Here is a 13010-nt window from a genome sequence, read left to right as displayed (position 1 = left end):
TGCAGGGAGTCAAAAAATACTCCTTTCTCTTATATTATCCTGTCCTGTCTCTTCTCAGAGTTGAACAATGGACGTTTGTATTACTTCTGGAGGGTGGGGGCGATGGAGACATTATAGAAGAGTGTTTTCCGTGATGTTAGATTAGACCATTTTTAGCTGCGCTAGTGAAGGCTTCTGTACTGGATTTGGTCTCACGTTTATTTCCAAGGCTTTGGAAATAAATTACAAAATACCTATTCTGTCTCTGGTGGTCCTTCTTACTCAGCTTATGTGTCATCAAAAGAACTTTGGAGTGACCAGCAACTTAAATTCCCTGGGAAGAACAACTGGTCCAAACGAAACAATATATATAATATAATATATATATATATATATATATATAATAAGCGGTAGAAAATGTATGGATGGATGATATATTAGTAGGTATCATACTATATATATATATATATATATATAATATGTAAATATTACATATGTTATATTTTATAATGCTACTATGGTACATTTTTAGTCTACTTTATACCTGCATTATCCTTTCCATACTTTGTAACTGAGCTACTGTGTGGAACAATTTCCCTTGTGGATCATTAAAGTTTGTCTAAGTCTAATTGTAAACATAATTTATATTTTATTCCATATATTGCAAAAGGACATTCACATAAATTCAGTTGTCTGTCGAGTTTTATTTTCTTTGAACTGAATACATTTTTTTAAATTTTGGGGCGGCATGGCGTAGTGGGGTATAGCGGCCGTGCCAGAAACCTGAGGGTTGCAGGTTCGCTCCCCGCCTCTTACCATCCAAATCGCTGTCATTGTGTCCTTGGGCAGGACACTTCACCCTTGCCCCCGGTGCCGCTCACACTGGTGAATGATAGGTGGTGATTGGAGGAGCCGTAGGGCAGCTGTGGCTACGAAAGTAGCTTACCACCACCAGGTGTGAATGAATGATGGGTTCTCACTTCTCTCTGAAGCACTTTGAGTGCCTAGAAAAGCGCTATATATATCTAATCTATTATCAAATCATTAATCATTTTGAATGGAAATAAGTGCATTTAAAGTGCTAATCTTATAAATCGGTTTTATTACTGTAACATTCAAGTATAATGTGGATACGACGATCAGCGGCGTATTACTTAAATCAGGGGTGTCAAACTCATTTTAGATCGGGGGCCACATGGACAAAAATCTAGTCCCAAGTGGGCCGGACTGGTAAAATCACGGCAAAATAATAAAAAAATAAAGACAACTTCAGATTGTTTTCTTTGTTTAAAAATAGAACAAGCACATTCTGAAATTGTACAAATCATAATGTTGTTGGGGTTTTTTTTTACACTTACATGTTGCGGTTAATAGTATCACATCTTTATTTGACGTTATTTATATTTTCTGAATAAATTATCTTTCTATCAAATTATAATGTTGTTGTTTTTTACACTTACATGTTGCGGTTAATAGTATCACATCTTTAACGTTATTTATATTTTCTGAATAAATTATGTGATAATGTTTATCAGTCAACTCATTGGTGTTCATTTTCAACCTATCAGGATAAAAAAATGATGTCAAAATCAAATTACAGGATGTTATTTACCGTATTTTTCGGACTATTAAGTCGCAGTTTTTTTCATAGTTTGGCCAGGGGTGCGACTTATACTCGGGATCGACTTATGTGTGAAATAATTAACACATTACCCTAAAATATCAAATAATATTATTTATCTCATTCACGTAAGAGACTAGACGTATAAGATTTCATGGGATTTAGCGATTAGGAGTGACAGATTGTTTGGTAAACGTATAGCATGTTCTATATGTTATAGTTATTTGAATGACTCTTACCATAATATGTTACGTTAACATACCAGGCACCTTCTCAGTTGGTTATTTATGCCTCATATGTTCACTATTCTTTATTTATTTTAAATTGCCTTTCAAATGTCTATTCTTGGTGTTGGGTTTTATCAAATAAATTTCCCCCATAAATGCGACTTATATGTTTTTTTTCCCTTCTTTATTATGCATTTCCGACCGGTGCGACTTATACTCTGAAAAATACGGTACTTAAATCAGGGGTGTGAAACTCATTTTAGATCGGGGGCCACATGGAGAAAAATCTACTCCCAAGTGGGCCGGACTGGTAAAATCACTTAAAAATAAAGACAACTTCACATTGTTTTCTTTGTTTAAAAATAGAACAAGCACATTCTGAAATTGTACAAATCTTTCTTGTTTTTTTACACTTACTTGTTGCAGTTAATATGATTCTATCTTTATTTGATGTTATTTATATTTTCAGAATAAATGATGTGATAATGTTCATCAGTCAACTCATTGGTGTTCATTTTCAATCTATCAAGGTAAAAAAAATATCAAAATCAAATTACAGGATGTTATTTAGTAGGGCTGCGAATATTTGGGTGTCCCACGATTCGATTCAATATCGATTCTTGGGGTCACGATTCGATTATAAATACATTTTTTCAATTCAACACGATTCTCGATTCAAAAACAATATTTTCCCGATTCAAAAGGATTCTCTATTCATTCAATACATAAGATTTCAGCAGGATCTACCCCAGTCTGCTGACATGTAAGCAAAGTAGTAGATTTTTGTAAAAAGCTTTTATAATTGTAAAGGACAATGTTTTATCAACTGATTGCAATAATGTAAATTTATTTTAACTATTAAATGAACCAAAAATATGACTTATTTTATCTTTGTGAAAATATTGGACAGTGTGTTGTCAAGCTTATGAGATGCGATGCAAGTGTCAGCCACTGTGACACTATTCATTTTTTTTTAAATTATAAATGTCTAATGATAATGTCAATGAGGGATTTTTAATCACTGCTATGTTGAAATTGTTACTAATATTGATACTGTTGTTGAGAATATTCATTTTTGTTTCACTACTTTTGGATTGTTTTGTGTCGTGTTTGCTCTGTTTATTGCAGTTCTGAGTGTTGCTGGGTCGGGTTTGGTTTTGGAATTGGATTGCATTGTTATGGTATTGCTGTGTATTGTTTTGTTGGATTGATTAATAATAAATAAAAAGGTATAAAAAAAATCGATTTTTGAAAAATGAGAATCGATACGTGAGAATGGCGATTTGATATTTTCCCACACCCCTATTATTAATGTAGTTTGATCATTTTCCATGACATCATGTGGTTTATTTAAATTTTCTTTTTACATATGTAGCATCATCTACAAAGATACAAAGAATTGCTATTGTGACATCTAGTGGACACATTTAGAACAGCCGTTTCTTTCACTAAAAAATTTCAGGGTAATTTTTATACTTAGCAAACTCATCCCACAGGCTGGATAAAACCTGTTTGCTGGCCTGATCCGGCCCTTGGGCCGTACGTTTGACACCCCTGACCTTAATAGTAATAATAATGAATATTGGTTGCGTGTTTATGAGCAGTGTCAGAGAGCGTTAAGACCGCTTCCTTCGATTTCCTTCACGTCTTTGAAGGACACCACTTGCTCATCTTCTGAAGATTCTCCCTTTTTCTTCTTGTCCGCCACACTTTTTCCAGACCTTCAGAGAGAGAGAAAAAAAAATGGTCAGAGAAGCACCGGCGTCCAAATGCCATTTAACCAAGCTTACCATCTCTCCTCCACATCCTGGATGGTTTCTGGCAGCGGAACGTTGAGCGTCTCAGGTAGGAAGCAAGCGAAGCCTGCGGCTATCACAGCCGCACCCCCGTAGACCACACTGGGCAGCGAAGGGAACACCTGCAGGGCCATTAATATACAGGGCTCGTACACCTTTTCCATGGCCAAATTCAAGCACTTTTTAAAAAGACTTTCAAGATTAATTTTCTAGTTTTTCCAGTACCCTTCAAAAGGCGAAAACCAGTGTGAATCAATCCAAACACTGCAAAAACTGAAATCTAAGTAATAAGGGTGATATTTGCTTATTTTCTGTCTGATAAGATAATTCTTCTCACTAAGCAGATTTTATGTTAGAGTGTTTTACTTGTTTTAAGGGTTTTGGTCTTAAATTGTCTCAGTAAAATATTACAGCTTGTTGCTGAGATTTGATGACCTATATTGAGTAAAACATGCTTGAAACTAGAATAACAACTGATGCAAAGCTGTGTCATCAACACTCACAAGTATAAAACTGCTTTTTCAAAGTAATCATTTCTTATTTCAAGCATGAAAGAGACAATTGTGTCTCATAATTAAAACAGATGACAGCCAAATGGACTTTGCTGTTTTATTTTCAATGAAACAATAGAAAATATGTACTCTTATAGTAGTACAGTTGGCACAGTACAGTAAACTGACAGTTAATATTTTAAAGATTTGACATTTCAAACAATTTTGAACGGAAATAGTTTATGCACATTCAGATAAATTCTTCAAAATTACAATAAAAAAAAAATTGGCCAGGGGCCGGGCTGTAAATAAATAAATAAATAATTATATATATATATATATATATATATATATATATATATATATATATATATTCCTTGCGCACTAATTGACTGAAAGAGCACGCACTTGGCGCGATGATGTCATGTTATGGATGGAAAAATGCCTTTTTAGACCATATGATTTGCCTGACCGGCTAGGAGACCCCGAGAGTAATAAGCGGTTGCCTTGTTGCCTTTCCATTAAGAAAAATAAACTAGTTTTTAGTATAAGTTTGCTGGTTTCAAGAAATGTAATGCCGAGCGCATATCACTATGTCAAGATAATGGCACTAGCATTTACTTAATTTAAGAATATTTTTCAACACATTGAGAAAAAAGGTCTCATATTTGTTTTTTCTATCAAGAAAAGTGCACTTATTAGTGAGAATATACTTATTTTAAGGTATTTTTGGGTTCATTGAGGTTAGCTAATTTTACTTGTTTTGGAAAGTCTTGACAAGCCACATTTTCTTGTTCTATTGGCAGATAATTTTGCTTAGGTCAAGTAAAATACCCCTCATTTTTGTATTTTTTTTTCTTGTTTTTGAACACTGACTTTTTGCAGTGTAGCCTTGTTGTTTGAGGTCACCGAATGCTGTCTGTAGGAAAATTCTGCTAAAACCTAAGCCTAACATTGAACAAGCAGTTATTTAACTGAACGGGGCATAGAAAATGAAGCAGTGTTTCTGTAGACTATTCAATGTCATTGGTGTTTGCAAACGTGTCTCCAATTGTGTCTTTTTTCAGATTTGTTGTTGTTTTTTCTTACTTGCAGCACTCAATGACATCGAACCGCAGGGATTGATTCGTACCGTATTTGTGCTTGTACACTGCATAATGTGATATAAATACACGCACCCTCAAAATGCCAATTTTGCTCATTAACAAAACTGTAAATTAAAGGAAAATATTTTGTTTGTTTCACAACCCCTCAGTCACCTTTCATTAAGCATATCTAGCCATATAACTGTGGCTATGATAACAAATCAATTTTTAGTTGGGGGAAGTTCTTAACATTATAATTAGAGATGTTTGATAATGGCTTTTTTGCCGATATCCGATATTGTCCAAATCTTAATTACCGATATCAACCGATACCGATATATACAGTCGTGGAATGAACACATTATTATGCCTAATTTTGTTGTGATGCCCCGCTGGATGCATTAAACAATGTAACTTTACCATGAATTGATTAACGTGGACCCCGACTTAAACAAGTTGAAAAACGTATTCAGGTGTTACCATTTAGTGGTCAATTGTACGGAATATGTACTGTACTGTGCAATCTACTAATACAAGTTTCAATCAATCAATCAAACAAAAACAAGGTTTTCCAAAATAAGAGAACAACTTCAACTCGTTATAGAAAAAAGTGCCAACATGGCACTGCCATATTTATTATTGAAGTCACAAAGTGCATTATTTTTTTAACATGCCTCAAAACAGTAGCTTGGAATTTGGGACATGCTCTCCCTGAGATAATCCTGATACCACTACAACTATGGAAAATACTATACTTTGACTTTCACAAAGTGCTTTTTTTTTTTTAAACATGCCTCAAAACAACAGCTACAAAAACAATGAAGGCACACAGCTTCAGTCCAGAGTATACTAGAGCATACTTGCCAACCTTGAGACCTCCAAATTCGTGAGATGGGGGCGGGGTTTGGTGGTAGCGAGGGGTGTATATTGTAGCGTCCCGGAAGAGTTAGTGCTGCAAAGGGTTCTGGGTATTTGTTCTGTTGTGTTCATGTTGCGGATGTTCTCCCGAAATGTGTTTGTCATTCTTGTTTGGTGTGGGTTCACAGTGTGGCGCATATTTGTAACAGTGGTAAAGTTGTTTATACGGCCACTCTGTGTGACCTGTATGGCTATTGATCAAGTATGACTTGCATTTACTTATGTGTGTGTAAAAGCCGCATATATTATGTGACTGGGCCGGCACGCTGTTTGTATGGAGGAAAAGCGGACGTGACGACAAGTTGTAGAGGACGCTAAAGGAAATGCCTTTAAGGCACGCCCCCAATAATGTTGTCCGGGTGGAAATCGGGAAAATGGTTGCCCCGGGAGATTTTCGGGAGGGGCACTAAAATTCGGGAGATCCTGGGAATATCAGGAGGTTGAAACAGATACCGATAATTTCTGATATTACATTTTAAAGCATTTATCGGCAGGCCGATATTATCGGACATCTCTACTTGTAGGGCTAGTAATCTCTGTGGCTTACCTTTCATATGACTAGAGAGAGCAGACCCTACCATTGCGAAAAGCTGGATTTCCTTTTTGCATACTTTGCAGCAGTCTACACGTGGATTTGGGCCACGTTTTATCGAAAGTTTATATTTGTCATTTTCCATCCTATGTTCATTAAAACGACAACCTCCCGGCATGATGGACCGATGCACCACTGTCCTCTTGGGGGCGACACAGAGCCGTGTATACATGACAACGACCTAATGTAAGGGCTCGTGCAGCTTTCATATTTAAGGAAACTTATTGTATTTATTTTCCATTTTATAATCAGCCTATTGAGTCAGACTGCTGAGAAAACACTTCACCCAAAATTTTTAGCATTTTCAAACCTTGAAAACACATTAAAATCCAAGCATTTTCAAGGTTTTTCAGCACCCGTACGAATATACTTCTTGACATGCGTATCGTGTTACAACACCTCGCCATCCAATAAAATACTTTACTCATTTATCAGAGCAGACCAATAATATGAAGAAATGGACCGTTTTGATATTTTAAACACTTTACTCAAGAGTTGCAAGTATCCATGTGATGTCTGCTCACCCAACAGGAGGAACTTTTCCATTGGGACTAACTGTAACCAGAGTTGGGTAGGGACGCGCTACATTTATTGAAGTCAATTTTTTAATGAATTGTACATGTCAGAGTAGTTTAAATGCAACATACTTTGTACTGTTGTGAAAAAGAAACCCTACTTTGTTATGTTGACTTTTATTCCGATCGCCACATTTGTTTAAATCATCATTATTTTTTATTTATAATTAATTGATTGGTGCTTGCAAAGACATATTTGTCTTGTTCGAGAGATTTTTATCACATGACTCTGTTTGACCAATCCAACAATAAAACAAGTCCTGAAAATGTACAAATCATAATGTTTTTTTTCCACTTACATGTTGCGGTTAATAATAGTATTCAATCTTTATTTGTCGTTATTCATACGTTCTGAATAAACAATGGGATATTGTTAACCGGTCAAACAGGTGGAATTGAGTCTGGCAGAGTTTTAAAATGCTCTAATTGGTGTTCATTTTTAATCCATCAGGATAAAAGATTCATATCAAAATTCAATTACAGGATGTTTTTTTTATGTCATTTACTCATTTTCCTCAACTGTTGTACTAACATGTGGTTTATTCATCTACAAAAATTTGCTATAGCGACATCCAGTGGACAAATGTAAAACAGCAGTTTCTTTCATTCAAGGATTTCAGCTCATTTTTATACTTTGCAAACTCATCCCGGGCCCGGTCAGGCCCGCGGGTCATATATTTGACACCCCTGATCTACAACAACAATATGATTTGCCTGAGTGGTTGGACAGGACATGTTAAAAAAGTAACTCATAAATAAAAAATAATCTTAGTCTACTGAGCAATTCAATTATTATAGGCCAAAATATTTGTAAAAAAAAATGTTATTTTAGCTTATGTGTTACAGATGACAAAGCACATAGTTGAGGTTTATAAATATACCTTATTGATAAAGAATCTCTTTTAATTAAGTGATTATTTGGCTTACCGCTAGATGGAGCCCACGTACTACGAGTGGTACTGCAGTTTGAGAATGAGCGGACGTTTTCCACCTGGCTCTAGTGTTTGACTTGTCTCCATTCAATTGCCTTTAAAAAAGTACAGGGACCAAAAACGGCTGTTTAAACAATTTTGGGGTTAAGTGTTGAGTGTTTTCACCTGTGCTTGATTGCTCACTGTTTTTGACTATTAAACTACTATTTTACCTGCACGCCAAAAAAATTGGGCCCCTTTATCATCGCTTGTTGCTTTACTTGCTACAAACCCCGTTTCCATATGAGTTGGGAAATTGTGTTAGATGTAAATATAAACGGAATACAATGATTTGCAAATCCTTTTCAACCCATATTCAATTGAATGCACTACAAAGACAAGATATTTGATGTTCAAACTCAAACTTTTTTTTTTTTTTGCTAATAATAATTAACTTACAATTTCATGGCTGCAACACGTGCCAAAGTAGTTGGGAAAGGGCATGTTCATCACTGTGTTACATCATCTTTTCTTTTAACAACACTCAATAAACGATTGGGAACTAACAAACTAATTGTTGAAGCTTTGAAAGTGGAATTCTTTCCCATTCTTGTTTTATGTAGAGCTTCAGTCGTTCAACAGTCCGGGGTCTCCGCTGTCGTATTTTACGCTTCATAATGTGCAACACATTTTCGATGGGAGACAAGTCTGGACTGCAGGCGGGCCAGGAAAGTACCAGCACTCTTTTTACGAAGCCACGCTGTTGTAACACGTGCTGAATGTGGCTTGGCATTGTCTTGCTGAAATAAGTAGGGGTGTCCATGAAAAAGACGGCGCTTAGATGGCAGCATATGTTGTTCCAAAACCTGTATGTACCTTTCAGCATTAATGGTGCCTTCACAGAAGTGTAAGTTACCCATGCCTTGGGCACTAATGCACCCCCATACCATCACAGATGCTGGCTTTTGAACTTTGCGTCAATAACAGTCTGGATGGTTCACTTCCCCTTTGGTCCGGATGACACGATGTCGAATATTTCCAAAAACAATTTGAAATGTGGACTCGTCAGACCACAGAACACTTTTCCACTTTGCATCAGTCCATCTTAGATGATCTTGGGCCCAGAGAAGCCAGCGGCGTTTCTGGGTGTTGTTGATAAATGGCTTTCGCTTTGCATAGTAGAGCTTTAACTTGCACTTACAGATGTAGCGACGAACTGTATTTAGTGACAGTGGTTTTCTAAAGTGTTCCTGAGCCCATGTGGTGATATCCTTTAGAGATTGATGTCGGTTTTTGATACAGTGCCGTCTGAGGGATCTAAGGTCACGGTCATTCAATGTTGGTTTCCGGCCATGCTGCTTACGTGGAGTGATTTCTCCAGATTCTCTGAATTTTTTGATATTATGGACCGTAGTTGTGGACAAAGGGGTGTACCTCGCCCCATCCTTTCTTGTGAGAGACTGAGCATTTTTTGGGAAGCTGTTTTTATACCCAATCATGGCACCCACCTGTTCCCAACTAACCTGCACACCTGTGGGATGTTCCAAATAAGTGTTTGATGAGCATTCCTCAACTTTATCAGTATTTATTGCCACCTTTCCCAACTTCTTTGTCACGTGTTGCTGGCATCAAATTCTAAAGTTAATGATTATTTGCAAAAAAAAAAAAAAAGTTTATCAGTTTGAACATCAAATATGTTGTCTTTGTAGCATATTCAACTGAATATGGGTTGAAAATGATTTGCAAATCATTGCATTCCGTTTATATTTACATCTAACACAATGTCCCAACTCATATGGAAACGGGGTTTGTATATTGGAACCTGTCCAAAGGATTTTTATTGCAGCTTATGTAAAACAATATATTGTTAATGTATTTTATATATACACATGTATATTCATATATTACTCATTGTTAAAATCGGCCCTCTGAGGGCAACCATAACTGCGAAGTGGCCCTCGATGAAAAAGAGTGACACCCCTGGTCTACATTGAAATACAGTAGCGTAGTAAGCCTAAATATTCATTAAAAACAAGGCAGATATAATTGATATTTTTGGACTTTGGACACCCCTGGTCTAAAGTGACGCCACTTTTGCTCGAGTACAGTTTTTGGCTCCTCTACCCACCTGTGGACTTTACAGCAAGACAAAAAACGACCTTCTTGTATCCACTGCTAATTAACAAAAGACAATTCGAATTTGTGTTGAAGTTTTACCTCGTCCAGGATGAGGACGGCCGGCGCCGCCATGCTGCCAACCCTGGCCATGGTGGAGACCAGACCCATTCCGGTCTGCCTAAGAGCGTACACACGTGTCGATGATGAGCTGTGATGACGTCACGTGACGTTGATGATGCCATACCTGATGATGGTGGGGTAAAGTTCTCCAGTGTACAAGTAGACGGTGGTGAAGGACGCTGACATGAAGGCTTTACCGAGACACGCCAGTATGGTTCTGACGGTCTGCATGTCTGCGTGACGGAGCAGTTAGTGACGCCATTGTTGTCCCTCGACACGTACACTATATTGCCAAAAGCATTTGGCCACCTGCCTTGATTCACATATGCACTTGAAGTGCCATCCCATTCCTAACCCACAGGGTTCAATATGATGTGGGTCCACCTTTTGCAGCTATTACAGCTTCAACTCTTCTGGGAAGGCTGTCCACAAGGTTGCGAAGTCTGTTTATAGGAATTTTCCAACATTCTTCCAAAAGCGTATTGGTGAGGTCACACACTGAAGGCCTGGCTCTCAGTCTCCGTTCTAATTCTACCCAAAGGTGTTCTATCGGGTTCAGGTCAGGACTCTGTGCAGGCCAGTCAAGTTCATCCACACCAGACTCTGTCATCCATGTCTTTATGGACCTTGCTTTGTGCACTGGTGCACAGTCATGTTGGAAGAGGAAGGGGCTTGCTCCAAACTGTTCCCACAAGGCGGGGAGCATGGAATTGTCCAAAATGTTTTGGTGTCCTGGAGCATTCAAAGTTCCTTTCACTGGAACTAAGGGGCCAAGCCCAACTCCTGAAAGACAACCCCACACCGTAATTCCTCCGCCACCCAAATTTCACACTCGGCACAATGCAGTCCGAAATGTAGCGTTCTCCTGGCAACCTCCAAACCCAGACTCGTCCATCAGATTGCCAGATGGAAAAGCGTGATTCATCACTCCAGAGAAGGCTCTAGAGTGAAGTGGCGACGTGCTTTACACCACTGCATCCCACGCTTTGCATTGGACTTGGTGATGTATGCCTTAGATACAGCTGCTCGGCCATGGAAACCCATTTCATGAAGCTCTCTGCGTACTGTACGTGGGCTAATTGGAGCTCTGTAGCAACTGACTGGCCACCCAAATACTTTTGGCAATATAGTGTATGTGCTGCCGTGCTTACCTGTCGGGACATAGATGTTGGCAAAGATGATGAGGGCGGACATGAAGAGGCATGTGGCCTGCGACACTCTCCTCCCGAGATAACTGAGCATGCCCAGAGCCACAAATTTGGCGGGGATATCAACAGCTCCAAAGATGATCTGGATCAGGTAAATACTCACCTGCGCAAATCAAAAGGCGGGTCAACGTTTATACATAACGACTGTCTCGTGTGCAAGCTCACCCCGAACTTCTGCAGGTCCATGGCCAGGCCGTAATACGCGAAGCTGGTGGAGAACCTGCGGAGAACCGAAAGGGGGAGGCATGGTCTCTATTTTGGCGAAAAGGTGGAACGGTTGTACACGCGGGAGGAAGGAGAACTGACCAGACTACGATGAGACACACAGAGATGCGCCTCATTGCTGCGGTCCTCACCAAGTCATAGGCTGTGAACATTGTCTGGGAGGACTCGATCTCTTTCTTCATGTGGGAGTTTAGAACCTGAGGTCACGCGGTACACCGTGGTCACACGGACTTGCCCGGAACAGAACAGGCCAACATCGAGCTACCTCCAATGTCAGCTTGTCCACCATTTCCTTCTTTCCGTTGATCCGGGCAACTCGCTGGAGGGTCTTCAACGCCTCTTCATATTTCCGCTTCAGAACCATCCATCGCGCCGACTCCGAGTACCACCTGGGCAGTTGGAGATCACGTGACCATTTCAAAAAGGACCCGCGTCCTAATCGTGAAAGTTAAAAAGACCGACCAGCTGTAGGCAAAGAACAGGAATTGGGGAGCGCAGACGACCAGCTGGAGCTTCCTCCAATCTCTCAGCCAGTAAGCCAAGCCCGCCAAGATCAGCTGACCAAAGGTGAAGAAGAAGGAGGTAAGCGTGCCCACCAGCGTCCTGGTTTTGGTCGGAATCCACTCCACCTCTGATGACAAACGGCAAGAGTGACTGACGGCAGACGCGCGCGGAACTAGCGCTTGTAAAGGAAGACGGCTCGACAGGTACTCAGGGAGACGGAGTTCAGGATGACCCCCGACACTGCCATCCCACTCAGAAACCTAAAAGCGCAGTAGATGGTGTACGTCGGCGAGAGGGCAGAGCTACAGCCCAGGATGCCCAACTGCAAGTACGACCAAATAAGCACAGTCCGCCGCCCAAACCTGCGGGAGAGATATGCAAATGTGGAGATTTTGCATACACGGGAGAATGAGGAGGCTCACCTGTCGGACAGGCCGCCGTAGATGATGGCGCCAGTCAGAACTCCGCCCATATAGATGGTCTGAATCATCTGCTTGAGAGGACGCAGGGAACAAACCAGCTCCCACTGAGGACAGAAAAGACACTTTGAAGGGCGACGTGATATTATATGCTTTAGTCCAGTGTTTTTCAACCACTGTGCTAGTGTGCCGTGAGATATTGTTTGGTGTGCCATGGGACA

General features: G+C 39.5%; 1 protein-coding gene across 3 annotated transcripts in view; it reads right to left on the bottom strand.

Moving 5' to 3' along the window:
• Window positions 1-663: 663 nt before the first annotated feature.
• oatx (organic anion transporter X) overlaps window positions 664-13010 on the bottom strand; it is a 31580-nt gene continuing 19233 nt past the window's right edge. For all 3 annotated transcript variants that reach the window (XM_061934686.1, XM_061934700.1, XM_061934692.1), the window contains exons 7-17: window positions 12793-12896; window positions 12578-12732; window positions 12329-12497; window positions 12132-12255; window positions 11948-12063; window positions 11807-11861; window positions 11585-11744; window positions 10558-10666; window positions 10413-10491; window positions 3618-3745; window positions 664-3548 (exon numbers count right to left, since the gene is read on the bottom strand). In XM_061934686.1, coding sequence (XP_061790670.1) covers window positions 3434-3548; window positions 3618-3745; window positions 10413-10491; window positions 10558-10666; window positions 11585-11744; window positions 11807-11861; window positions 11948-12063; window positions 12132-12255; window positions 12329-12497; window positions 12578-12732; window positions 12793-12896 — 1314 coding nt within the window. In that variant the 3' untranslated portion in view covers window positions 664-3433. The remainder of the gene's footprint in view (window positions 3549-3617; window positions 3746-10412; window positions 10492-10557; window positions 10667-11584; window positions 11745-11806; window positions 11862-11947; window positions 12064-12131; window positions 12256-12328; window positions 12498-12577; window positions 12733-12792; window positions 12897-13010) is intronic.

Source organism: Nerophis lumbriciformis, linkage group LG03 (genome assembly GCF_033978685.3).
Source record: "Nerophis lumbriciformis linkage group LG03, RoL_Nlum_v2.1, whole genome shotgun sequence".
Taxonomy (NCBI): domain Eukaryota; kingdom Metazoa; phylum Chordata; class Actinopteri; order Syngnathiformes; family Syngnathidae; genus Nerophis; species Nerophis lumbriciformis.
The sequence above is the reverse complement of the archived record's forward strand: the minus strand, read 5'-3'. Positions and strand labels throughout refer to the sequence as shown.